The following is a 26,596-nucleotide window of genomic DNA, read 5'->3' on the forward strand; positions in this document are numbered from 1 at the left end:
AATAAGCACGAAATACTTTTCGAGTAGTGGTATATATTAGGAATTCACAGAGTACATTCAACAATTAGGATTCACATTATCTGAAAGTTATTCTATTAGAAGATGCTAGAGACTCCCGGAATGCAAAGATGCAGATATGATAAAACAAAAGCTTTTAGACTATCTCCTCATCCGTATCTCGATCAATAGCCACCTCTCCCTTCATAACTCTCTGAGCGAACGGGCTCCGACCACGAATCCACTCACCATACCTGATGAAAATGAACGGAATGATGGCGAGGGACAAGGAGATGAAAGCCAGTACTGAGGTTGCCCAGTTGATTCCCAGTTGGCTGTACATGGGGTTTGTAGCCAACGGTAGGCAAACAGCCATAGTGGATCGGATGGTACTGGCGGCTGCCTGAGCCGATGCCGAATATTGCTTGTAGGCATCAGTGAGGTAATTGATCATTGCCATAAATATGAGGATGTATCCCAGGCCAAAGAAGAGACCAGACATGATTGGCGTGATGGGATGAATCGATAGTTTCGCAGTCCAGGCCAGCCAGAACATGGCCGTTGGCAATCTAGAAATGTCAGAACAATATTTTCGAATGACAAAAATCAGAGGCCGAAATAAATGACTTACAGTGGTGCTCCGATAGCGGCGAGTGGAAGTCGTCGATACTCCTCGACAGAGGTCCATGCCCTGCCTGCCCTCTGAGCCTTGGTATGATAAAAGCCATAGCACATGAAAAGTGTAAAAGCGATGACGGCACCAACAGAGACTGTTATGAAATTAGCTTTATTTCAGCAACTTTTTGAAAAACTGTCGACTTACTTGGCAGAAACGCAAGGCCTGCAATACCGGCAGAGAGTCCATATAGATCTAGGAAGGAACAAGTTAGTCGCATATCTTGGTAGTCGGACTGGGGATCTCAGAATTACTTACCTTGGAAGACAAGGGGATATGCCTGGAAATAGAGATAGAACACAGCATAGGTGAAACCCATGAAGAGGGAAGAGAACAGAAGAATGGGCTCTTGGACAGTCATCACAAATGGTCGCGTGAAGACGGTCAAGACTCCGTCCCCTTTAGGAAGCGAATTCATGATGTTTGCTACCTCATCGTCCGAGTCACTTTCTTCCTTGAGTTGTTTCTCCAAGGCTCGCTTTTTGAGCACCGGAACATAGGTCTCTGGGATAAACACCATGAAGGGGAATCCAACACCACCGGCAATCAAGCCAACCCAGAACGTCCAGCGCCAAGATACAGTTGAGATAAATCCAGAGACAAGCGGAGCCATCTGGGGTCCAAATGCGGTGACTACCATGAAAAGTGCCATGGCAGTTCCCCGAGTTTGAGGACTTTCAAGGATGTCGGCATAGAGTCCACCGAGAACTGCATTAGGAGAAGCTGCGTTGAGACCGGTGAGTAGACGAAATATAAGCAGCGCAGCAAAATTAGGGGAGAGTGCACAGCCAAGCGTGAAGACTAAGTAGCCGAAGAATGTTCCAACAAGAACGGGCTTGCGACCGACATGTTCACTCAACGGCCCAAAAATGAGCGGTCCAATGGCAAAGCCGACAAGATACAAAGATGTTGGCAAAACAAGTAGAGTGCTCTCGCTGGGAATATTGAAGTATTCTGAGATTTCATCTTTTGCACCTGAGGGCAGAGATGACCCAAAAGCAGCGTTGAATATAAACAAGATTCCAGCGGCAACAATGTGTAGTTTTTTGCCCTATGTCGATAAGTTAGTAGAAGCAATTGTAGTGTTCGTGCATAACCACTAACCCGTGAGAATGTAAAAGGATGTTCGAAATGGTTGTTTGATTGGCGCATTGCTTGTGATGGCCTCTGGCCCGCGGCCACGGCGATATCTATCTTTTCAGGCATAGAAAGGATAGTCGCTATGCTAATCTTTTCGAAGTCAAGACAAGAATATCAAAGAGCGCTAAGGCTTTTTGACATTTCCAAAATGTATGTTTCTGTGACGCCACTATACCCTAGGGTACCCTGATGGCCCTCAATAATTTTGTCAAATTTTCTTCATGGTGCTTCATCACTCGCTGTTAATACGCCCCACAGCGCGCCCTATAACATGGCCCACATCGCGCCTTACTCCGCGCCCTACTTCGGCCATCTTCCGGTCTTCTGTTTAGCGTTTTTGAGGCTTGAATAGAGATGAGCTGCAATACAGTTTATGAACCTGTATGCTCAAGGGGGAGTCTCTCGTTGGAGGATTATTGTTATGAATTGTCTTTTTGTAAGCCTTGCATCTAATGTAGTCATGCCCTGCAGATGCCGAGTGCAGATCCCTGAGGGGTGACGGGTATGTCGGCACAGACAATATCAGATTGACTCGACAGGCACAAGAATACTAAACTCGATTTCATAGAATTGCGATAGATGCTTTAGAATTATCATGTTGCAACTACATAGAGTAAAAAAAGTATGCAAGGTTGCCACCAAAACTAAAACTTTGCAAGCTGGAGAAACAAACTGCCGGATTACCTAAGCTCGGGGAAGTCGCCGATCTAACATCCCACTTCGTGTAGCATTCATGAACCGCTCGATCCGAGGTTATCAGCCGCCAATAGTACTGCAAAACGTCGAGCATGGCGGACGAGACTCATTCGTTCGATAATACAGAGCTAGGAGGTTTGTCGTGAGACTTGTTGGGATGCAGAACAGGCGCTAAAGCAGTTTATCACAGTTTTTGATCCAGACTGGAGCTGGCTGGATATCAATCCCCCTAATCCAGACCCAAATGACACCAGCGTGGATCCCAGTCAAAATATACAGCCTATTTTTACATCACTGGGGTCTCTACACCCGAACGCGGGCTTTTTAGGCCCGGAATCAGCTCCCGATGTGAACCTGGAGGGGCATGAAACTGCTTTGTCGAGTGGAAACAGCCCGCTCTCAACGGTTCACTCTGGGACTCCCAGCCCGTCTATGGGATTTGTTGGAGCATCCATGCGCAATGATGTCCAAGGAGGGGGACCATTATCTCACACCTCGTCGGGGATCAATACCCCGCCGCGGGGCCTTCCCAGACGACGAAGTCGCTATTTCATGTCGCGATCAGCATCCAAGCAGCGAACAACTCCGATCATGATCCCAAGCGCACCGCCACAAGACCAGTCTCTTGACCCCATGCAACGATGGCAAGAATCTCCACCAGAAGACGAGCCCGCCTCCATGTCTGCTATCATGGATGCAGTCCATAATGCAGTCATTGAAGGCAATGCCCGCTTAACAGATTATCCCAGCACGGCCTCCGAGGCAAACAGCCGTGAGTCATTTGATGCATTTCGACGACACCGAGGACGTCCATCACGGCCGTCTTCGACAAGTGGCGAAAGTGGTACCAGTATGTCGTCCAAATTCTCCGGCGCGTCGCACCGCTCTGCAGGATCGGGACTGTCGCCATCTGGTTCGCTGAGACGCAAATCACATTCGCGTGTTGGAAAACCACGACAGACAAAGGCGAGCCAAGATCCGCGACGAAGATACTGCTGCACTTTCTGTTGCGATCGATTTAAGAGCAAATACGACTGGGCTCGACACGAGAAATCACTTCATCTGAACCTGGAAATGTGGATGTGCACGCCATTTGGTGGCGTAGTCTTCTCTCAAACAACGAATAGAACCCATTGCGCATACTGCCATGCTCTCGAGCCAAATTCCGAGCATCTTGCCTTGCATAACCACCTCGTTTGTCAAGGCAATAGCCCTGGATTCCGCCGGAAGGATCACCTCGTACAACATCTTCGACATACGCACAAGCTCGAGGTTATGCCCATCATCGACGACTGGAAGATACCTGGGCCCGCCGTCTCGTCGCGGTGTGGATTCTGCGATAAGACAATGAACACCTGGACCGAGCGAGCAGAGCATCTCGCTGGACACTTCCGAGACGGAGTGACGATGAAAGAATGGCGCGGTGATCACGGATTTGCACCTTCAATTGCGGCACAGGTGAAAAACTGGATGCCGCCATATATGATCGGGTCCGAGTCCCACAGCATGATTCCTTTCTCGGCGACGGACTATAATGTCAAGGATCATTTGAACCAGATTTCAGCACGGGTACATGGAGAGAAGGGATTCGACGAGCAAACAGACTTGCCCGCACTGAACGAGGATCTGCCCAAGTCGCAGCTGAGCTCATTCACAGAAGTCTTGACCAGGCATTTAAGTCAATATGCCCAGCGCCAAATGAAGTTGGGCATCATACCGACCGATGAGATGTTTCAGCGAGAATCGAGGCGCATCGTCTATGATACGGATGATTCGTGGAATCAGAGCATTGCAGATAATACGGAGTGGCTGAATGCGTTTCGGAGGTTGCACTGTCAGCCGCCTGAATTATCGAGAGACACTGCTCAACCTGGCGATGACGATGTGCGGGCACAGTCCATGGGTGCTTCGCCGGTACACAGCTAAATGATCATTACAATGGATGACGTGATAATCCAGAGCCCTAATACAAGTACTGCATATAGTATATAAATAATTTAAAACAATCAATTGATATGAACGGAGACTAGCTGGCTAAATAACATCGAAAATATAGGACGCCCAAATAGTGAAGATCTCGTGAGCAACGCACATACAAACATTCAGCTCATATCATTCCAGTCATAAAAGTTATAATAAGATCGTGTTTCATCTTTCATCTTTAGTCCACTCACTCTTCAGTGAGCGAAGATTCGTCATCAATAATGACATTCTCATTGTGAGTTTGGTGACTCGCGGTTTCCATTCCTGTTTCGCGAGCGTTCTCGGTGTGGCTCCCAGAAATTTCAGGTTGGATATCCTCCGTTGGCGTGGATGGTGCCGAAAGGTCGGTGTTGGTTGGAGTCGCCTCGGCATCAACTGATGATGTTTCCAATTCAGAGATGGAAGACGAAGAAGCGCTCTCTGCTGAGGCAGGCGTGCTTGTAGTTTCGGGTTCGAGAGGCTGAGGATGGACAGATATTTTCCCGGCTCCAGCGGTAGTCGATATATTATCCTGTGCTGTAGCAGAATGCGAGGCTGCTTCCATGTGTGAAGTTGCAGGCTCAGATACGAGCTCAGATACGACACCTTCGGAGTCGATTGAGTGGGTTTTAGCTTCACGGGTTGGGTGTGAAGGGACATCTTCTTCTGCTACTGTTGATGTACCAACTTGCTCCACAGAAGAAAAAACTGACTCCGATACCATTACTGAGGCAACAGTGCCCGAAGCGACGAAACCCTCTGCGGTAGCCATGCTGGGAGAAGGAGCAGACACTGGTGCAGCATCATTTGCTTGCACACCTGCAACATGGGGCAATTCCACAATGTCCCGCGGAATTGAGTGCAGGGCTGGAGGAGTAAATTGCTGCTGGCGAGTCCCAATAGCCAGGAAAACCACCAAAATGCTCATAACAACCAGAGCAATGTTGCGTTTGTCAGTGGCCAGCACACGCACATAGTTGATCAGCAAAGTCGGAAGAGCAATCTGTTGCTCTTTCTCTCCACGGGTCTGCTCGACTTGTGGATGTTCAGCCTGAGGCTCTGCAGATTTGGTCTCGGCAGCCACAGATGCAGGTGCAGGTACAGGCGCCGGTGCAGACTTTAAAGGAGGTCTGGTTGCTTGGAAAGACCCAGCGTCGCTGAAGTCCTGGGAGTGAGACTGGACGGACGACCGCCGGGGATCCACTTCGAAATCCTCCTTTGTAACAGCCTGCTCCTCGGCAAGTCTCTTCTCCAAAGCCCTTCGCACGTCTGAAGGCAACCACAACCCAACCTCGACATCCACCTTCTCCATTTCTTTCCAGGCGGCGGCCCACGCACCTGCACGCATCAGCCCATTCGCAGCGTAGACGCGAATTTCCCATTTGCGGTTGCTGTCACTGTGCTTCTGGACACGACCGCCACAATCGGGACACTCATCTCCTTGCTCGCCGTCTGTCTCACTCTCTTCTCTATCAGAGAACGCTCCATCGGAACTAGTACCGCTCTCTTCGTGTCCGAGGAAGTGACCTTGATGCAGCCGCGGACGTTGCAGCTCAAGACTCTCCAGTAGCCGCTCCTCCAGCATGTCATACAGGTCTTCCGGGTGGGAAATCAACACGCCGCGGTCTCGCAGAACTCCCGATCCAACCTTATCCTGGAGTCTCCGCCATCGCTTCCAATACTCTGGCGGCAGGACCTCTTCGACAATGCCTTGATTCTGTGGCAATGATGCACCGGGTACAGGAAGGGAAGGGGTAAGTAAATTGCAATGCAAAAGAACAAGTGGATACTCATTCTTCGGCTTGGGTTTATTCGCCGAGGGCGAATAATATGGCGATCGCTTCAACGGCGAGCCATTGTGAGGGGATCCGCGCATTCCACTTCGTCGTCGAGGTGGGGTAAGATACTCATCCTCATCAGCCTCGTCCTCCGTATGCATCTGCATCGCGCGAACAGAGCTCGGTTTCCGGAACGCTGCTTGTTGTTGACGGATCGTACGGATATTCTTCGGTGGACTATTAAAGTCTTCGAAATCCCCGAAACTGGCCTCGCTTTCTTCGACGGAGTAGGCGGCCATTTTCTCCGCGGGGTTCATCGAGCGCATGGAGTTGATCTTTTCGAGCGGGTGGATGAGGACCGAGGCCGGTATAGATGAAAACGAGGAGCGGCTCGATGCTCGGGACTTCATTTGCTCGAGTTCGTCATCCACATCGCGACCGAAGATGTCGCTGCTGGAATGGCGAGTAGAGCTCGAGGATGAGGTGTATTCATAATCCCGGGACATCTGGCCGTCGTCCGTGGCTGAATCTGGCTCGTGGCAATGGGATGTCTCGAATGAAGCGAGTAGATGATCCTTGCCGGGAGGGGCGCAAGGTTGCGGGCTTAGGACCTCAAGGGAGGGTTGTCCCTCCGAAGTTGGCTGACTCTCGTCATTGAGTCTTGCCATCGAGCGAGCATGTGCGGATTTTGATGAGGAAATGCGTGGCTGGCTTTGGTGATCTTCACACTGCTCTGACGTGTTGACGTGCTTCACCGCTCTGGTTGTACCGGGCAACCGTGACAACACGCCATTTGGTGCGAATGGCATTTCGGTATTTGTCTAACGGAAGCATCATTAAATTCAAGTTTGGTTTGTTCAGAAGGAACTTTGATGGCTAGTTGCATGTGAGTGTTTACTCCGGCTTGATCTTAATCTTATCACCAAGCGGGTGTCTAACTGCTCACTGTATATATCGTAGTGGACACCCGGTCCACCCACTCCACTTACCGAGTGATGAGGTTCTACATACGGTGTATACCTTCAGATGAAATGTAGTATAGTCGACGGTGCAAAAAAAAAAAAAAAAGAATCATGCGAATATTATATAGATCGTCAAAGGCGTCATCATCCAAACCGAGATCACCATGCACGCGCTGTACGCTTCCAAAGCCCAACCAGAACCGGCAAAACAAAACAGTCGTAGCCCGATCTATAAACGGCAAATAATACCAAGCCTACCAGACGCCATCCAACCTGAGATCGGACCCTGAAGAAAATGTGCAGAGGCATCGCTGAAATCGGAACTAATGCCAAAACCTGTCGAATAAATACATATATACTAGAAGAGAATCCGCTGAAAGTAAAGATACGAAGAATTACTGCGGAGGTCGGGGCGTGCTGTCGTCAGGGCTCATGAGCGGGAAATTTTGATTTTCACCGAAAAAGCTCAGCACATCCTGGGGAAGATATTCTAGCCAGGGTAAAATATCGCCGTTGGAGAAGGGGAAGGATTCTTGTTGCTGGAGGGTGTTCATGTCCACATCGTGACTTTCAATCATCATGCCGCCGGTGTTGGTATTCATGGGCGCATGTAGATCGTGCGATCGAGGGCCCATGTGTCCGTGGCTGCTACGTTCCGCAGCCGCGGAAGAAACCGCGTAGCCATAAGCCGATGGAGGATTCTCCATCCGAGTGGTGGGCAGGCCTTGAGTATAGCTGGGCTGCGCCGTTGCGCGAGAGCTCGACTCTGGGAACGGAGGAGTCATACTCATGAAATACGGCGAATCGGTCCCGATTGTTCGAGGAGGCATTGGTGTGTATTTTGCCAGTGGCGGCGCCCCCCTTCATCATGTGAATGGGGTGGATGAGCAGCCGAAAAAGAGGGCGCTGTGCCTTGTGTTGCATGTGCCTGCATGGGGAGTGTCGGATAGGTGTGACTATATTGAGATGGTTGGGCCGGCTTGCTGGGGGAAGCTTCGTTTTGGGCCGTAGGCATTTGATACAGTAGACTGAGGTTAGGCTGGGAAGAGTTGGTGGCTCCAGTAAGTGCCCACCCAATGGCTGCAAAGAAGTTAGTAAGTGCACAAAATATTCGAGACAATGAGACGCGCTTACCCTGACTGGGATCGATTTTGGGCGACCATTTCCCATCTGACGGGATATTGGCCGCTCCGGGGGTATCCGGATCATGTGAAGGATCGTTCGGAGACTTTCCATGCCACCCGCCTGGTGTGAACGCCTGGTTTGGCGTATTTTCAGTGGTGTTTTCCATATCTTCAGCAGTGTAGAGAAGCGGATCAACAATTCCCTTGGCTTTTTGATCGAGAACAGTCAAAATGTACCTTGTCCCCTCCCAGTAAGTATCGAGTGCCTTCAGCGCCTTATAGCAACGCTGATAGTTTTCTCTCGCAGCAGAAGCGAGCAGAATGTGCTTGGCATTTGATTTGCGTTCAGACCCGCTCGAATTTTCCATACTTGGCATGACGAACCCACTTGACTGGTTTGATAGTAAAGGCTGAGGAGGCGGCGAGGTCGACCGCGACGAAGGCATGGAGTAGTATGCGCTTTCCATGAGAAAAGCGCATGCGGCGATGTACATCGGTTGGCTGGTGAAAGGATTGCCGATGAAGCTCTTTCCATCAACTAGCTCTGAAAACGAGAGAATGTCGGCGATTGTCTTGGCCGAAGACATTGACAATTCACGACTGTTCGGATACAGGTGCTGGATCGTTCCGCCAAATGAATTGAGCAACGTGGGTTGGTGGAGAAGGACGATGAGCGTATGGAACCAGAAATGGAGTAGGATGAAGTTGGTCCCCTCTTTGGCCTTGACGTATGCCTGGAAATTGGCCGCATTGAAGTAAAGTCTTGGTGATAAACGCTGATAAATCCCAGTCAAATCACTCTCCATGCCGGCGAGTCGCTTAAGAGTGCCTGCCGTGACGTGATTCACATCCTGAATACCATTGATGAGATCGGTCACTCGTCCATAAAGATGAATGATTCGAATCAGGGGCGGGAACGGCGCGGGCCAGCCGTTTGGCAATTGTGATTCAGACTGGAGAGGGAAGCACAGCTCGATATCCTCATCGCGCAGTGTGACCGGTCGTCCAGTGCCCGAGGAGATCACCCGATCCAAAAAGAAGATGCTCCAGAATGAGTCTACCTGCTCTCTTTCTCTGGCGCGTTCGGAATCGGAGGCAGGAGGTGGGCCCTGAGGACTTTGATAGACATCAAAATCATCATACTGATCTTCTCGTAATTTCCCAGCTTGCCCGGTAACAACTTCTTTCGGGGTGACACCCTTCCGGCCATAATTATGTTTCAAGCCCTGGTGCTTTTGCAAGCCAAGATCCTGGGCCATGCGGATTGAAATTCCCAGGTACATCCAGAGACCGCTGTCATGGTTAGATCCGAATTGCTCATAGGCCAAGAGGAGGCAGGCCTGAACCGCAGAAAGAGTCGGGCATGATAATACATCGACGAGGGCGCTGCTTGCTCGTTGAGCAAATGGTAACCCACGATCCCACAGATTGATGTCCGCAGGCGGCTGCGACTGGTGGTCGATTGGAGGCGCCTGCGGAGGAGCCAAGAGTGGATGTGGAGAGAAGCGGGCTGCTAATGCACAGACAGCATCCACTAACATGGTATCCACCTTCTTTTCATTCAAGTCTTGGAGAAATCGGTCTCGTTGTAGGAAGGGGAAGCTGCAGCCGAGATGGACAAAGAATAGTTCGCTTAGGTGAGATACTAATTTCGAAACTGGAAGGGTGTCGTCGCGGTCATAAAAGGGAATCGTATTGGCATCGCGATTGTCGCGGTTGTCTACCGTAAGAGGCTGGATGCCAGCAGGAACATCTGATGGTTTTGGGCTTCGTAGGGGTGATATTGATTCTGTCGACAAGAAGTTTTGATGATTAGCACTACCTATTACAAGGTGGGCGGCTCTGCCAAGATAAATTGAGGAAGGAAGGGAAAACCAACCTGATGACATGGATGGGTTGCTCTTACGCGATCCCCGGACTTGTACGACCTTGGAATCAGTTAGATATTGTGCGCGGCGATGATTCCGAGAACGGCCAACCATTTGCTTGAAGCCTGGCACGATGGCTGTCGGGCCGAAGTATCTGAAGTATGGAACATGAGTACGGCTGTTGGAGCTCACAGAGGTACGACCTGGGTGGAAGGTTCTACATCAGTACAGGTACTAAAACAGCAACACATTTCCAAGACTTATCTTGCCAGGGAATCCTCAACTTACTGCTCTCTGGGCTGTCGCCTGCCTGCTGGGAATCCAACTCTTTGTGCACCCGCGCCGACGTGTCTCTGGAGGACCCATCCTTCGAGTCTGCCGATTTTGCAGCTTGCGGGGATTTTTCGGTGCTATTATTTGGCAGCCCGGCAGGCGCAGGATCTGGGGAGCAGCTCTCAACCGCACGAGAGCTGCGTTGGTTGGTCTCGTTATTAGCGAAGGACGAGACCGGCGGAGCCCGTTGCGCGGAGTCGGACTGTGATCGCAGGTGCGCGGTAGATTCGCTGTAACCGAGGCAGACATGCTTGAAATCGGAGCACGTCTTGCATACTGTCGATCGCCCAGGTGTTAGCCGGTCAAGGGTTATTATTTATGATGATGTCAGGCGAGAGCCTTCCATCTTGGACGGGCGCGTCGTACCTGGTTGTTCTCCGGAACAGCGAATTTTGCGCCGGCGGCAGGTCAGACATCTAAGAGTGATGGCAATGTTAGCTTCAAGAGTTCTTTCGTAGCAGTAGGTCGGGTTTGCGCAGTACGTACGCGGCGTTGACTCTGCGGCGTTTGGTCTGCGGCTGGCCATCTGTGGCAACGAAGCGGATCTGTCTGGGCCCCGAAGAGTTGCCGCTGTTCTTTTTCTTGGGCGACGGGGGGCTCATTGCGAGCAACGAAGGTTATCCGTGATCACGACCCATTGGGCCACCGGGGTTTGCTGGGGGGAGGAGGCCGCAGGGTCGATCGGCGGGGAGCTCTAGCGCAGGGTGAGTCCGGCTATAGGGCAGATAAAGCGGTAGGGGAGGTCGTGGGAGAGAAGCAGGGACTCTGGGCACGATAACTTCATGGGGGAGGAGCTTGCAAGACTGTTGCACGCCGTTTCACGATGGACCACGAGGTGTTGAGGGGGCAAAGAAACCGGGGGGCGGTCCTAGAGCCCAATAGGAAGGGATAGCAAACGCGAGCAGAGGGGAGTCGATAAGGGCCCTGACCGCCTGTCTTGAGGAGATTCCCAGCTTCCGCAGGTACACAGGGTCAACTACAGAAATATTCTACGATTTCACGACTACTGCGATCCCGCCGTCCTTTCTACGAGACACAAAGCCCTAAACGAGCGCCTTAGGGCAACCGGGGTGCTGATGGGGTGGAGAGCCGCAACACCTGCCACGCAACCGCAGTCCCCCACCATGGGCAATTGTGATTCAAAAAAGATCTGACGGTCATGGGATCGCCCTGTGGGGTCGATCCTGCGTTCCTGAGACCCGGGTGGCTGGAAATCGAGGAAACATCTGGCTCTCTTCTTCCTGGGGTCGCGTTGAAGACACGAACAGCCTCGAGCCAAGGTGTTGAGGAGTGATAGTTCCTGCAGCGAGTCGATCATGGAATACTCCCGTCAGAACTATACGAACTATACTTGGGATGTATATTCTAGGCAGGAGTTTACAGTCTATTACTTCTAACCTAGGGTGCTTTAGGGGACAGTAGTGGTAGGCTATACTGCCGATGAACTCTCTCGCTCCAGCTTACCCTGTCTACATCGAGGGGCAGCCCACACTCCGGGGCTCCAGTTTTGTTTCCCCACGCCCCCATGTGCTGCCATGTCCCAGGCCCTATCGTCCTCGAAAACCACTCGGGCGCCATTTCCCTTTCTCGGGTGCCATGACACACGGGGCAGATTTTTTTTCTGGGAATTAAGCTTATCCACTTACTCGAGTTTCTTCTTTTTACCGGCATTTATCCGCGCTTGTCGGACGAGAAGATCGCCGATTCAGCACACCGACAATGTCGTTCGAGAACGTCCCAAGGTACCAATTGAGGTGCCTCTGATGTCAGACGGGATCAAAAGACAATTATTATTAGAACCCGAAACGGATCGGCAGGTCTGCCACGGTGTGCCTGGCTATGATCTCATCTTACCCCTCACATTCACAGTCCTTTCGTATATGTACTGATGTCTGCTTCGAAGCCGACGGTATTTCCCGTCTGTTCGGCCCGAACGCCGGAGCGAGTCCGACCACGCAGCAAATGGACAGCGGCGACGGAAAATATATAGGAAAGTGCGTGTACATAACGATGACCCGGCGGAAACCTGCATGGTCTTAGCGTCGTTCCACGGAAGCTGAGCCTCGGCCGGCCTTCGAGTCCAATCGGACCAGCGACAATCAGCTATCGATAAGCAACATCGAAGCTACCTTGTTCAGGGGGTCGAGTTCCTACAATTGTAGCATGCCCCGACTCACCTCCGCGTTTCGCCCGCTTCGCCCGCTTCGCTGCCTCGTGCAACCATCGTGAGTGTCTCACCGTCACAGTGGCGAGACGAGCGACACCTGTCGCTGCAGAACGCGGGGACTTTGGCGCTCGCGAGCTCGCCTGCGGGGCATGTCGCGGACAGCTAACATACCCACATTAGACACTCCTGTCCCCAAAGTCACATCGCAGCCCCCTCCTCGTTCGGCTCCCGAAGCCGTCGATCTTTCAGCCACACTTCCGCCATGTTCAAAGTGCGTCCCGACTTCGAGCAGCTCCAGGCCTCCCGCCCGGATTTCCGTCGCGATGCCGAGGTCACCTTCTCTAAGCCGCCGAATCCCGCGTGGAAGGATGGCGATGGTGCAAATGACGGCGGCGAAAGCTTGAAGAAGAACCATGTCGAGATCGATCCAAATGAAGAGGGCCGCCCCGTGGCGTCCAACTACAAGCTTCTCATTTCCGGCATGGTGCCGAGACCAATTGCCCTCATCAGTAGCAAGTCTCAAGATGGCAAGACCACGAATCTAGCGCCTTTCAGTTACTCCCAGGTGATCAACCATGATCCCCCTCTGTTCGTCGTCGGATTCGTGGGCTCGCTTGAGAAGGCGAAGGATACATTGAAGAACCTGAACGAGACGGGCGAATGCGTGATCAACATCATCTCTGAGCACTTTGTCGAGGCTGCCAATGCTACCGCCATCAATGCACCGTATGGTGTGTCCGAGTGGGAGACTTCTGGTCTGACCCAAGCTCCTACCTCCGTCGTCAAGCCGGCGCGTGTCAAGGAATCCATCCTTTCAATCGAGGCCAAGCTGGTGGAGACGAAGGAGTTTGAAAGCCGGTCCACCCCCGGGAAGAAGTCGAGCGTCTTGGCTATTGTCGAGGGAGTGCGCTTCTGGGCCCGTGAGGATGCTATCGATGAGGACAAGAGTCTTATCGATCTCAAGGTACTCAAGCCAATCAGTCGCCTGGGTGGTATCTCCTACGGGCGTACGACCGATGCGATTGAGATCCCGCGACCTCAGTTTTAATTTAGCTGCGTCGGCATCACAGCCCTTTATGAACATTATTACATTTACTAGATAGTCAGGACATAAAATATAGAAAACAAACTTAAAGTATACCATTCGGAAATTGAAAGGCATGCAGCCAGGTATTTTTCCCGATACAAAGTCATAGAAATCTTACATGATTGATTATTGAACGGTCTTTCCTAGACAAGACCAAAGCGTTACTTTGACCTAGCGGGAAATAGGCACTGGTTGAGCTAGGGTACCATGAGGAGTTAGCATCAGTGTGCAACTGCATCTTAATCTGCGCGCGCGAGACAACAAGTGGGGACTCTGGGTGATCCTCCGGCCCACTACTCATGCAGAAAAGCTACATATTATCGCAGCTAAAGCCTCCTCTGTTATCTGATGAAAGGGTTTGTTTTTCATCAAGAACATGAATAATATTCAGGCTCCAGCAGTGCAGAATAAAATACCGCGTAACTCCGATGTCAAGCGCTTGGCCCCTCGTGCGGAGAGACGAGCGGGGTTGTTATCGCAGAGACTATAAAGGGCAGATCTCCCAGTGACACACAACTCGAACTCATGTGACACCTACCCTCAATCCGCGAAGAACACATTTTTGCCGAAAAAATGAGCGATCGGGATTACGAAACCTTCAAGCTTGGAGACTGGGAGCTGCAGAGTGGAGAGAAGATCGTGGATGCGCACATTGCTTACAAGACCTTTGGCAACCCAGTGTCGCCAGCAATCGTTTACCCAAGCTGGTTTTCTGGAAGTATGACCCTGTAAATTATCCAAGACTGCTTCCTGAGCTGTTACTAACTCAAAGTCTGAAATAGTGATCTCGGACAATTTCTGGCTGATTGGCGAAAACAAGACGCTTGACCCGGCGAAATTCTTCATTATCATTCCTGCACTTTTTGGCAATGGACAGTCTTCTTCACCCTCGAATCAACCTATTCCAGCGGCATTCCCGGAATGTTCCTTCTATGACAACGTGCGCGCTCAGCACGAGCTCGTCACTAAGCACCTGGGCATTACTCACCTGCGAGCTGTAGTTGGGTGGTCGATGGGGGCCGCCCAGACATTCCAGTGGGCCACCCAGTACCCAGATTTCATGGATATTGCTGTCCCATTTTGTGGATCCGCAAAGACCTCTCTTCACAATCAGGTATTCCTTGAGGGTGTGAAAAGCGCTTTGCTGGCCGCGAAAGATACCCGCTCGGCAGGATCTGGAGCGATTGGAGTGCAAGAGAAAGAGTCAAATGTCCGCACATGGACTGCACGAGAGAAGGAAGTTGGCCTCAAGGCACTTGGAAGGGTTTACGCAGGCTGGCAAGTCAAACCCGTTGTTCTGTTTAATAGCCCGTCTAACAAATGTATAAACAGGGGATTCAGCCAAGCATTCTACCGACACAAGTTGTACGAGACCGTCTTGGGTTATCAAGGCCTTGAGGATTTTTTGCATAATTTCTGGGAGACATGGGCTTGCTCTAAAGGTAGAACAGTGAGAACCAAGCATAAGTCTGAATGATGCTAACTCAAGCTGCAGACCCTGAAAACTTGCTAATAATGATCCAAACCTGGCAAAATGGCGACGTCTCCAAGCAAGAACCATACAACGGAAATTTCGAGAACGCAATGGCATCGATCAAGGCCAAGACTCTGGTCTTGCCTGCGAAGACCGACCTTTATTTCCCGTGAGTTGAACACTCGGAGACTTGCAGGAAAATGCACTGACGACAATATTTAGGCCCGAGGATTCGGAGTACGAGGTTGCTTGCATGAAGCCGGGAATTGGAAAGCTAGATATATTTCCTTCAATCTGGGGCCGTGAGTTAAGTCTCCACTCATCGAACACTATTTACTGACATGAAATCCAGACTGGGCAGGAGGACCTGGGGATAGCAAGGAAGATGTTGAGTGGCTGGATCGGCAGTTGGCGGAATTCTTTGCAGGAAATTAAGCGCAGGACGTCGCTGCACTCTCTCAGAAGCTGGACTCAACTCTGTAATGTCCATTCTTGCTGGGCTTTAAATAGGTAGCATCGAACTATTCGTGAGGACTAGCACCATTCCATAGTACCAAGCTGCTGAGATTCAAACTATTTTGTGGCTCGATGAATGTTGTCCTAGGATAATGAAGGTACTTGAGGCAGCATGTTATGGCAAACGCACTACTCAAGGCGGAACTCTAGGCAGACAGACAGATGTAACAGGTGGACAGACAAGCCCCTTCCCAAACGGTCGCAGATGCGATCATGTGACCGCTGCATGAGTAAGCGCCGATGGAAGCGCCGTGCGTAGACCTTTCGCGCTTTCACCTTCCTACCAACTCCTAGTCCTGCCGCTCTTTTCCCCTTGTCGCATTACCATCCTCCTTTTCCTTTGTCTCCTCTTCACTAGCCTCGGCTGTTTCTTTCAATCCATATTTCTGCAGTCGCCATCACGCGACTGTGACGTCGATTCGAACCCGTCGGCGCCGTTATCTAATCCCTATCTTCGTCGCAAAGCTCTAGGGTACTTTGAGGATCACCCCGATCTTTCATCACACGGTCACAATGGCAACGCCGCCAGCTCGACAGTGGGGCGTCACCCCTCCCATCTCGACTGTCCTCCCCACCCAAGATGAGGTGGCTGCCAACGATAATCTCATCGCCGAACTGAAAGCGCAAAACAACTTCGAACTCCCAGCGGAGACAGAGCGACGGTGCGTGACCTCCCACATCGCTTTCGGATATGAGAAAGATTCTGACTGTTTGGTTATATAGGAAGCAGATATTGTCGCTTCTTCAGCGTGTCGCGCTCGAGTTCGTCAAGGTGGTCAGTCGTAAGAAGGGACTCTCCCAAGCCGCTGTGGAGGCCGCCGGAGGTAAAGTCTTCGCTTACGGTAGTTACCGACTGGGTGTCTATGGTCCAGGTAGGTTGTGTATCTGTTGATGTTCAATGCGCATTCGCTAAACCGCCGGTGGTATTAGGATCGGATATCGATACCTTGGTTGTCGGCCCCAAGCACGTTCTTAGAGATGATTTCTTTACCGACTTCCCCCTGTCCTCGAATCGATCGCACCCAAAGGCTCAATCGAGAAAATGACTCCAGTTCCGGAAGCCTTCGTCCCCATCATCAAGCTGGAGATTTCCGGGATCAGCATCGATTTGATTTTCGCCAGACTAATGGTTTCATCAGTGCCGATGAACTTGGACCTCAAGAACAATGACTACCTGAGAGGTCTGGATGAGTTCGAGGTACGCTCGCTGAATGGAACTCGTGTCACGGATCAGATCTTGGAGCTTGTTCCCCAGCAAAAGACCTTCCGACTCGCGTTGCGTGCGATCAAGCTCTGGGCCCAACGTAAGTTGAGCCCTCTTCTCCCTCGTGAGCTTACCATAATCTTATTTCTCCTTTCTGCTACAGGTCGCGCGATCTATTCGAACATCGTTGGTTTTCCCGGTGGTGTTGCATGGGCAATGCTGGTGGCGCGAGTCTGCCAGCTGTACCCTCAAGCAACCGGATCTGTCATTGTCGGCAAGTTTTTCAGGATCATGAACAAATGGGCATGGCCGCAGCCAGTTCTGCTCAAGCAAATTGAGGATGGTCCACTTCAGATGAAGATCTGGAATCCAAAGGTAGGACGAACGTCCATAATATTGCCTTTCATGAATGTTTCTTTTTCGCTGACATGAACTTCAGATCTACCCTCAGGACCGATACCACCTCATGCCTATAATCACGCCCGCATACCCTTCCATGTGTGCCACTCACAACATTTCGTTGTCCACCAAAGCTGTTATCCTTCGTGAGCTTGCCCGGGGAGGAGATATCGTCGACAAGATCTTCACCAAGAAGGGTTCTTGGAGTGATCTCTTCGGCCGACACAGCTTTTTCACACAGGCATACAAGTACTACTTGAATATCACGGCTACAAGCAAGACCAAAGAAGCCGAGGCTGTCTGGTCTGGCCTTGTCGAGTCAAAGCTGCGTCATCTTGTGGGAGCTCTTGACCGGAAGGCGATCGTTGCAGTTGCGCATCCTTTCCCGAAAGGATTCGAACGGATTCACCTAGTGTCGAACCCAGAGGAGTTGGAAGCTGTCAAGAATGGTTCCACCAAGTACCAGGCTCAAGGAACGACCACAGAGACCACCGATGAGACCAAGGATGCCGCTCATCAAGCCGCGGCACAGAACGGAGGAGCCGAGGATGCTCATGCCCCCGAGCCCGCAGAGCGAAAGGCTGAAAATGAAAGCCAGAATGTCTACACGACTACCTACTACATTGGCTTGGAACTTAACCAACTCGAGCCCGGTATATATGCTATAGCTACGTTCGCTTATGACAACAATTATTGATTGACAGATGCAGGCGCTCCACGATCCTTGGATATCTCACACGATGCTGGCACCTTCAAAAGCACTTGCATGGCGTGGAGTGGTTACCAACCGGATGTTCATGACTTGTCCATCACTCATGTTCGAAGGTATAGTGCTGGCCCCGACTTGAGGAGATCTATGAATGTTGACACTTTATAGTTTTGAACTGCCCGATGACGTCTTCCAGCCCGGTGAAGCTCGACCAACCCGTCCGACAAAGAAGAAGGTTGTCAAGAAGAACGCCGCACCCGACGCCGCATCCGCCGGACAGAAGCGCAACATCAACCAGTTGGAGGTAAGCGCGGATATGATCAAGATGAATCTGACCCAACAGGAGCTCATTGATCGACCTCGTTCATCCCCGTCTGCCCCCGTCCACCCCCGTCCTTCGAGAATTTCACGCAAGGTAGTATGACCAAAATATGGCTAACTGCGGATTGTTTCAGAGCTCGACCGAAGCCGCGGCGAAGCGCCAGGCTACAACGAACGGAGTCTCTCGCGCCGCCGCCCCCGCTTGACCAACAATTCGATACCAAATCCGTCACAGCTCATCGCGTCGGGGCTAGTCCCCATCGTCCAACAAGCACAACAATCACGAAGTGAACACATCCGCCCAGCAGGTTTTTTCTTTTTTCTCTCCCCTGTCTGTAACATATCGACCACGTGAGATGATTGCCGAGACAATCGATGACCACTGCAGTGAACCGACAAGACAAGCTCGCGTAGAGCACCCAAGGTGGGTTCTCTTTCACTTACCCTTTCAGCATTTGCAAGCCTGGAAATTAAGTTGGAGATCATCGTCCGTGGAAAAGTCCCGTATGTTCCTGATCTACAAGACCTGGCTGCAAGAATGGGTGTTTCGTCAAGTTATTTATCGCATTGCCCACAGCGAAGCCCCATAGTCTGCTATGTTTAGTGACTGATCCTGGCCCGTATTCTTTTGCATCTGAGTTCACCAGATAGCTTAGCTAGGGTAGTTCAATCAAACAGATTTTCACCGTAAGGGCGGGCTTAAACAAACTGGATTTATTCACTAGAGAAAGTATAGTAATATCGACATCTCTTCAATCATAAGCGGTCTAGCCTAGAATGCTGGTTAGCTCAGTGATCTTTGACCATGTATTACGGGGCCCCAAGCCGGTTATAGATTTTGATTTCACGTGGCTTCACGAACATTGCCTCTGTCTCAGTCAGATATTCCTTGTAATACTCCCTGGTAATTTGATTCTGTACCAGCGTTAGTATGTACCCGCGTTAGTAGACCATACATTGTGAACAGCACAGCAACAGGTGGTTAACCCATGAACCCTTCAGTTGTTGCAGCCCTGGCAAATGATAAACATGCGATCTGTGTATGATTCAACAACCGAAGGAATGTAATTACCAGTTCTCAGTTCAATGCAAAGTCCCCGGGTCTGTGGGAGACTGGTATATTTCAAAGAAACGACATTCCGGCTCGGCAATCATGGCTTCGTAGCCGGGCTTCATCAGTTCGAAGAATCTAGGCAGATCCGACTGGTCTATGTAGACCGCCACATAGGGACTGAAGCTGGGAGAAGTATTCGAAGCCATTGTTGATTAGTGCAAGGGAGAAGATGTTGATGGAGAAGTGTTGATAATGCTTACGCGGCGCTGTGCGATTCTTAAGTATGGGACCATGACTGAATTCGGTCGTAATATCGGACGGCCGATGGAATTAATTCCTGGAACCCCGAAGCCCAATCTCAAATTAATAACCATATATCAGCAAGACTGTCGCAAGATTGTGGAGGAGCTGCATGACTCGCTAGCGGATATATAGAGAGAAATTTAGGATTGATGACTTAGATGGGATGGCTCAAGGTGTGGATTTGTTTGATATCATAATTTAGATAAAAGGCACGATTATGAGATGAAAGGACCCGTAGGAACTGTGTTATATTGCCTGTACAGCCAACGGCTTATACTCCTCCTCCAAAAACAACATTTCCTCATCAGTCAGCTCCACCTCCAGCGTCTCCAGCGCAGCCTCAATTCGCTGAATGCTATTCAGCCCGACAATCGGACAAGTGCCCCTCTTCAACAACCACGCCATCGCAATGGAACTCATCCCACAGCCCTTCTTCGCCGCCAGCTCCTCAACCCGATCAATGATCACCGTATCCTGATCGCCTACAAACCACTTCTTCGTCTTCACGTCCTGATCCGCGCGCGCTGACTTTTCCCGCGACGGACGAGCCAGTAACCCGCGCGCCAACGGACTCCACGGAATGAGCCCGACGCCCTCCGCCACACAGAACGGATTCATCTCGCGCTCCTCTTCGCGGTAAAGCAAGTTGTACAGGCCCTGCATGCTCACGAACGAAGTCCACCCATTCATCTTGGCGGTGTATTGCAGCCGCGCGAATTCCCAGCAGTGCATACTTGATGCGCCCAGGTAGTGGATCTTGCCCAGTTGAACGAGGTCGTGAAGAGCGCGCATGATTTCCTCTGGAGATGTCTCGCGATCTAAACGGTGGAGTTGTAGAACATCGATGTAATCTGTACCGAGTCGACGGAGGGATCCCTCCACCGCATCAAAGATGTGCTTGCGACTCAGTCCCATCTGATTGACTAAGTCCCCATCATTGAACGCTGGATTTGGCCGGGCATCGAGGTCATCTTCGAGAACGGGGTAGTATAGCTTCGTCATGATCACTACTTTGCTGCGGGGGATGGAGTATGTCGACAGCGCCTTTCCGATGATGGTTTCGGAATTTCCGTTCGAGTAGGTATTGGCTGTGTCGAAGGTGTTGATGCCGAGGTCGTAGGCTCGTTTGAGGAGTGGGAGGGACTCTTCTTCACTCAGCACCCAAGGGGATCCTTCCCAGTTGGGATTGCCGTATGTCATGCAGCCGAGTATTATTCGGGAGACTTTTAGGCCGCTGTTGCCGAGTCTTTGGTACTGCATCTTCGGGTGTGTAGATTTGCTTGCGGCATTATGGGTGCTGGTGGATGTTGGCGGAGTTGGAGACATTCCGATTCAGCGCTGGTTATTCGCTACGATGCTGAAAGAAATGTAGATCTCTTGAGCCTTATTAAATGTGCTCTCGAGTGGGTATCGGCGATTGGACCGGGGATCTCTCCGGAGTTTTGCCGAGGGCCTGCCTGCCAGATTTGAATATTGAAGCCATCTGGATTGACAGGGAATGGTAGTAGAGCAATAGGACGATCTACGCGTTTATTTTTGTATATTGTAGACGGGGAATTATCTCATAATGGATAAATATGCCAAAAATTGAGAGGTATCTACTAGTTCTGACCAGACATCATCCCAGGAAAACTAAACTCTCCAAAATCCGCAAACAAAAAGTCATCTACAGGCGGTACGAGCGAGTCACCAGCAAAAGGAAAGGCCCCGGGTGGCGCATTCATCTGTCCTGGAACACTGTGTGCCTCATACTCAATCGGATCTGTGGCCATTGGCAGGGAAGACATGATTTGCCCACCATCCCTCTGCAGCATATCAATGCACTCGCGCAATTTACGTGTTAGGCCGGGAGTCATTCGACAGATTGGGTGCTGCTGTATTGATGGGATAGCCTCGAAAAGCTCAAGCACTTTCCGAATTAATTCGAAATCCTGATCTGGTGATATCGGTAGCTGGGCGTGGTAGTTCCGAGTTACTTCCATCAAGAAGTGACCGGCAAAGGCAATCATGATGTGGAAGTAATGGGGCATCCCAACGAGGCTACGTCGGAGGTTTTCTTCGCGTAGGATCATCTCGAAGATCGCGATGGCGGCTTCGTGGGCCATACTGGCTGCTGCCAGGAAATGGGACGGGATGGCTTCTCCGTTCAGTCCTTTGAACACCTGGTGGCCGAGGTATAGTTTACCGAAATGGTAATGTAGCTGGAGCCCGCGCTTCGGGAAGTCGCCAATGTATGGATCTGGTTTGAAGAGGGCAGAGAACTTGGTGAACCAACGGTCGAGTTGACGGGAGTAGTGCGTGATTTGGTGGGAGAGGGACTGTGGAATGCGAGACTCTTGATCAGAGCCGAGTAGATCACGAATTTGACTCATGATGACTAGAAGTGCGACCTGGGATATGATGCGAACATCGGAATCGGTCGTGTCGTCTCGGGCTAGAAAGGTTTCCCAGCCTAGTGCGATCTCTTTGTCGCTACGGAGGAGAGGATCGCGGTTATGGAGAATGGAAAGATGCTGGTCGGAGATGAAAATGAGATACCACAACCTCACGCGGTCTTTGAGGACATTTATTCCGGCCAGAGATGTTCCGGGTGCAGTATCAGTTAGTTGCAATCCCGGATCGATCGTCGTGTTCGCGAGATGGGTGAAACCACGATGTAGACGCATGTCCGCTGCACGTCGAATGGCGTCGCTCGCCAGAATCCTCGATGCATCGGACAGCCAGAAGGAGCTGACGCATAGCGCACGCACATATTCCAGGTCATGTTTCTCGAAGATTGATCGTGAGACCAGTCGCCGAAATTCGCGGTTGCATACTTCGTACACTGCTTGTCCTTGTGGATCTTGTAGCGCAGAGACGGTGCAGATGGCTGCCAGGAGGACGGGGGATGCCGTCCGAAGCTGCTTGAGATCTCGATAGCGACTGCAGATGCCGTAAAGGTAGGGGTCTAGTCGTGTATAGTATCTTTCTACCAAGGTCTCTGCGACAGTAGCGTTCATCACGGCCTTGCTGATCAGGTCTTGGGGTGCTGCATATTGTCGTTGGCGGGTGGTGCTTCTCGGGGTGTTCTCTGACGAGCCCGGACTGCCCAGTTTAGCGATATCCAGGAACGTATCGATGGGGGCCTGCACGGCAGATGGTGTGTCGGGTGGTGATATCTCACAGCCGTCGAGATCTTCCTGGTCTCGTTCTACATCGTCCGGTTGATCTGCTTTGATGTCCGCTTGTGACGACTCGCCCGCAGTGAGAAGAGGACTCGGTCGTGGCAAGCTGAGGTGCTGGCAGATGCTGTCGAGAACCTCGTGAATGCCATGGACATCGCTCTGCAACTGCTCGGTATTCTTGACCTCCTCCACCAGCGACTGCAGGCTCTTGTTCAATACGCAGGACAGGCCTCGCCGATGACATCGTGAGCACGGGGGCCCATTGGTCATGTCACATTTGATCTAGACCATTCTGCACTGTTAGCTCTCATCAAATCAAACACAGCACAATTCAATTACTGCGTGTAGTGCAATGTGTTTCGACTGACCTTCTGCTTGCGACACGCTCCACATGCGGTGATCTTCCGGGTAATCCCCGGCAAAACTTCCAGCACGTCTTTGCTCTCGCTAGTCTGCAAGATGGTCTCCGGCAAGGCCTCCGATGCCTCATCGGCTTCCGTCCGCTTGCGTTTGGTCATGGTTCATGGCCCGCGAGGGGGGATTGCGAGGGTGGTGGGATTGGAAGGTGCTCAGGTAGGGCCCCGGGGAGTTGCCCGAGGGGGTTTATCTACGCACGAGAGGGGAAACTTTCCACCCCCATGTTCACGTCAATCTACGCTTTTCCACTTCAGCCCACTTCCTGACGAAATCCACGGTTGCCACTCGTCAATATCATCAAGCTCGCCAAGCTCGCCAGCTGCCAGAAGGATTGGCTGCTCCCCCGCCTTTCGCCTTCTCCACCGAGCTTTATTGGCGCCAGCTCCCCGCAGTGGAAAAGACTCCGGGACGGAAATCTCGGACTCTCGCCGAAGCAAAGTCAACGACGCCCATCTGAGAGTGTATAAGGCGGGTATGGAGGGGCTGTCGACGCCGTGGGGAGGGGTCCAGCTGTGTGATTTACCAGAAAAAAGCGAACATGACATCCACCATCGCGAATAAGGCCAAGGTCATCCCCGCCGGCATCTACGTGCCCGTCATCTCCCTGTACAAACCATCCCGGCGGCAGGAAGTGGACTACGATGCATCCTACAAGCTCTTCTCTCATTTGATCCGCGGCGGTCTAAACGGCCTGGTGTTGGCTGGAACTAATGCAGAGGCTGTCCTGCTCTCTGCCGAGGAGCGCAAGGAATTAATCAAGGTTGCGCGCAAAGCTGCGGCAGATCTGGGTCGACCTGATTTCCCGGTCGTCGCAGGCATCAGTGGACAATCGACGAACGAGTCAATCCGCCTAGCCGAGGATGCATTGACCGCTGGTGCGGATTTTGGCTTGTTGCTGCCGCCGAATTACTGGGCCAAGGCTGTGACAAAGGAAGCTCTGCTAGGCTTTTATCGTGATGTCGCGGATGCGACTGCGCTTCCTATCGTCATTTACAGCGTGAGTCTACCCGCTCGAATACTCAAAATTCCCCAGACTAACCCGCAAAAAGTTCCCGGCCATGTGCAATGGCATCGACATGAATTCCGACACCCTCTCCGAACTCGCCCAGCATCCTAACATTGTCGGTGTCAAGCTGACTTGTGGCAACGCTGGAAAAGTGACGAGATTGACCCAGGAATATAAGCATGAGCAGTTTGCTGTCTATGCTGGGTCTTCTGACTGGTTGCTTCCTTGCCTGGTCGGAAGTGGCGCTGGCTGTGTGACAGGCATTGCGAATGTATTTCCCAAGTGCGTATCGAGGCTCTACACTCTGTGGAATGAAGGAAAGACCAAAGTGGCACAGGAGCTTCAAGGGTTAGTGGCCCAGGCCGAGAAAGCATGCAAGGAGGGAATTGCGCCTACGAAATACGCAGTTGGGCATTTTGCTGGTCCTGCGGCTGGTATCACAGACCCCAAGGCCTTTTGGCCGCGGAAGCCCTATCTCCCTGTTGGCGCAGAGAAGGCAGCGTGGGTGGAGAAGGTGATGCAGCACTTGGTCGAGATTGAGAAGAGTCTGCCAGATGCTGTGTAAGAATAGACCATGCCCATAGATTTAGAAATGGTCAAGCAATAAATGAGCTTAATATCGCTGGAATTGACATTATTATGAACCTACAAGTATTTTATGGAACGAAATTCTCATTCCTGCTACTTGTGACCCTCCGTTCAAACACACTCGGTAGTAGAAGTAGTATCCTGGAAGCAAAACTAGTATACAAAAAAATAAAAGTTCATTTTATCTAATGGTACAGGCGCTAGCTAGCATGTATATTGCTGTAGAGCGTTGTATTTATTCATGTACACCTGGTGGCTTCTCCTAAGAAAAAAGTCCTCCTCGAGACGAACATACTTAATGCGCTGTCTCCAAAACGTAAACGCAACATGGATAGCACCATCCCTTCCAGTTACAATACTCGGATACGAAAGCTCCCGATTCAACTTCTGCTCACTGTTGTTCGTCAAGCAATACCCATCTCCCTCCTCCAATGTTTTCCACGTCCACGACTTGCCCTCATCATCACTCCACGCAACATTCAACGGCGCTCTCGGAGCACCCCAGAAGGCTTCCTTTCCATGCTTGCTTGCCTGGTTGTTTCGCGTATCCGTGCCATCGCTGATATCATCATATAGCCCATCGCGCCGACCGAGGGCATCCACTTTGGAGGAGTGATTGTACACTAGTACCACGCGGCCTGACGGCAGCACATCAAAGCAAATCCCTGCGTTTGGGTTTGGGAGAATAGTCGGCTGTGGCTCACTCCATTCGAGTCCGTCTGGGGAAGTCGACAGGTAGACGTGATCCGCCCAGCGACTTCGGTATAGTCCCAGGTAGTTGCCACTTTTCAGTCGCTTGATGTTCATATGCACGCAGCCGTAGCTGTTTGGTATATCCCTCTCCGTCCAAGTCCTTCCTTCATCCTTGGATATGCGGATACATGAGATATCGTCGCTTCCCAGCCACCGTTCGCCTGGCCCCGTGCGGCATTTGAAGGTGGGGACCACCCACTTACCATCGTCCAAGACGATGACAGGTTGTCGGATAAAGGTGCCTGCATCTCCGAATAGCACTGCCGGGTCGGACCAGGTTGAACCGTTATCTGAGGAGGTCAATTGCTTGACGATCGCTGAATCTTGATTGCCCGCGTTTTGCGATGTGTACAGGAGACGAATATCGCCGGTGGAGGGAACGCGAAAGAGGACGGGATTCTGTTCACTGCGGGTGTGATCGTGGGTTATTTTCACTGCGCCTGTCCAGGTTTGTTGCCCGAATGGTATGCGGGACATGTAGATGCAGATGTCGGGTCGGCCCTCGATGCTGCCTCCGAACCAGGCGCAGAGGAGGTCGCCATTTGGTAAAAGTAGAAGATTGGAGGCGTGGCATTGTTGAGTGAGAGCGGGTATGTACGCTTCATGGAGGGGCCTCTTCATCGGAGAGGGTTGAAGGGTTGGAGTGAAGTCGGGAGCTTCGGTGAGGGTCGTGGTGGACATGACGGCGGTGATGGCGGAGTGGAAAAGGAAGCCACGCTGCTGAGGACCAGAATGTCCTTGAGCAACCCGCACAATTTAAAACAGCTATCTTATCGATAACATAGCTGCTGTTGCCCACCTTCGACTCATGTCAAGCTTGCCAGAAAGAATCAAGAGCTGCAAAGCATCGGTTTGGTCACCGGAAGGCTGTCGAGAGCACGAAACCACGGAGGACAGT

The 26,596-nt window shown here is 51.4% G+C and overlaps 11 protein-coding genes across 11 annotated transcripts; 5 read left to right on the forward strand and 6 right to left on the reverse strand.

The window, feature by feature from the left end:
• Window positions 1–154: 154 nt before the first annotated feature.
• N7532_006873 (MFS transporter) lies at window positions 155–1,825 on the reverse strand (the record flags this gene model as incomplete). The annotated part of the gene is made up of 5 exons (XM_056619367.1): window positions 155–566; window positions 629–767; window positions 821–868; window positions 932–1,724; window positions 1,778–1,825. The coding sequence occupies 5 exons, from the start codon at window positions 1,823–1,825 to the stop codon at window positions 155–157; spliced, it is 1,440 nt and encodes a 479-aa protein (XP_056475526.1).
• Window positions 1,826–3,100: 1,275 nt separating this feature from the next.
• On the forward strand, window positions 3,101–4,435 carry N7532_006874 (uncharacterized protein; the record flags this gene model as incomplete). Its single annotated transcript, XM_056619368.1, has 1 exon — window positions 3,101–4,435. The coding sequence occupies one exon, from the start codon at window positions 3,101–3,103 to the stop codon at window positions 4,433–4,435; it is 1,335 nt and encodes a 444-aa protein (XP_056475527.1).
• Window positions 4,436–4,679: 244 nt separating this feature from the next.
• Window positions 4,680–7,058, reverse strand: N7532_006875 (uncharacterized protein; the record flags this gene model as incomplete). Its single annotated transcript, XM_056619369.1, has 1 exon — window positions 4,680–7,058. The coding sequence occupies one exon, from the start codon at window positions 7,056–7,058 to the stop codon at window positions 4,680–4,682; it is 2,379 nt and encodes a 792-aa protein (XP_056475528.1).
• Window positions 7,059–7,606: 548 nt separating this feature from the next.
• N7532_006876 (Zn(II)2Cys6 transcription factor) lies at window positions 7,607–11,138 on the reverse strand (the record flags this gene model as incomplete). The annotated part of the gene is made up of 7 exons (XM_056619370.1): window positions 7,607–8,072; window positions 8,285–8,291; window positions 8,346–10,124; window positions 10,215–10,406; window positions 10,492–10,812; window positions 10,903–10,952; window positions 11,023–11,138. 7 exons carry the CDS (start codon window positions 11,136–11,138, stop codon window positions 7,607–7,609), a joined length of 2,931 nt encoding a protein of 976 aa, XP_056475529.1.
• Window positions 11,139–12,965: 1,827 nt separating this feature from the next.
• N7532_006877 (flavin reductase family protein) lies at window positions 12,966–13,751 on the forward strand (the record flags this gene model as incomplete). Its single annotated transcript, XM_056619371.1, has 1 exon — window positions 12,966–13,751. The coding sequence occupies one exon, from the start codon at window positions 12,966–12,968 to the stop codon at window positions 13,749–13,751; it is 786 nt and encodes a 261-aa protein (XP_056475530.1).
• A 612-nt stretch (window positions 13,752–14,363) lies between these two features.
• Window positions 14,364–15,699, forward strand: N7532_006878 (homoserine acetyltransferase family protein; the record flags this gene model as incomplete). Its single annotated transcript, XM_056619372.1, has 5 exons — window positions 14,364–14,508; window positions 14,573–15,232; window positions 15,286–15,433; window positions 15,487–15,566; window positions 15,617–15,699. The coding sequence occupies 5 exons, from the start codon at window positions 14,364–14,366 to the stop codon at window positions 15,697–15,699; spliced, it is 1,116 nt and encodes a 371-aa protein (XP_056475531.1).
• A 594-nt stretch (window positions 15,700–16,293) lies between these two features.
• N7532_006879 (polynucleotide adenylyltransferase) lies at window positions 16,294–18,619 on the forward strand (the record flags this gene model as incomplete). The annotated part of the gene is made up of 8 exons (XM_056619373.1): window positions 16,294–16,442; window positions 16,504–16,652; window positions 16,920–17,084; window positions 17,148–17,359; window positions 17,424–18,036; window positions 18,094–18,208; window positions 18,261–18,396; window positions 18,548–18,619. 8 exons carry the CDS (start codon window positions 16,294–16,296, stop codon window positions 18,617–18,619), a joined length of 1,611 nt encoding a protein of 536 aa, XP_056475532.1.
• Window positions 18,620–20,016: 1,397 nt separating this feature from the next.
• N7532_006880 (aldo/keto reductase) lies at window positions 20,017–21,096 on the reverse strand (the record flags this gene model as incomplete). The annotated part of the gene is made up of 1 exon (XM_056619374.1): window positions 20,017–21,096. The coding sequence occupies one exon, from the start codon at window positions 21,094–21,096 to the stop codon at window positions 20,017–20,019; it is 1,080 nt and encodes a 359-aa protein (XP_056475533.1).
• A 275-nt stretch (window positions 21,097–21,371) lies between these two features.
• N7532_006881 (Zn(II)2Cys6 transcription factor) lies at window positions 21,372–23,452 on the reverse strand (the record flags this gene model as incomplete). Its single annotated transcript, XM_056619375.1, has 2 exons — window positions 21,372–23,216; window positions 23,303–23,452. The coding sequence occupies 2 exons, from the start codon at window positions 23,450–23,452 to the stop codon at window positions 21,372–21,374; spliced, it is 1,995 nt and encodes a 664-aa protein (XP_056475534.1).
• Window positions 23,453–23,889: 437 nt separating this feature from the next.
• Window positions 23,890–24,922, forward strand: N7532_006882 (dihydrodipicolinate synthase family protein; the record flags this gene model as incomplete). The annotated part of the gene is made up of 2 exons (XM_056619376.1): window positions 23,890–24,348; window positions 24,401–24,922. 2 exons carry the CDS (start codon window positions 23,890–23,892, stop codon window positions 24,920–24,922), a joined length of 981 nt encoding a protein of 326 aa, XP_056475535.1.
• Window positions 24,923–25,149: 227 nt separating this feature from the next.
• N7532_006883 (sialidase family protein) lies at window positions 25,150–26,379 on the reverse strand (the record flags this gene model as incomplete). Its single annotated transcript, XM_056619377.1, has 1 exon — window positions 25,150–26,379. The coding sequence occupies one exon, from the start codon at window positions 26,377–26,379 to the stop codon at window positions 25,150–25,152; it is 1,230 nt and encodes a 409-aa protein (XP_056475536.1).
• Between the last annotated feature and the right edge of the window lie 217 nt (window positions 26,380–26,596).

This window comes from Penicillium argentinense (genome assembly GCF_028826775.1).
Source record: "Penicillium argentinense strain IBT 30761 chromosome Unknown utg000005l_segment0_segment0, whole genome shotgun sequence".
Taxonomy (NCBI): Eukaryota; Fungi; Ascomycota; class Eurotiomycetes; order Eurotiales; family Aspergillaceae; genus Penicillium; species Penicillium argentinense.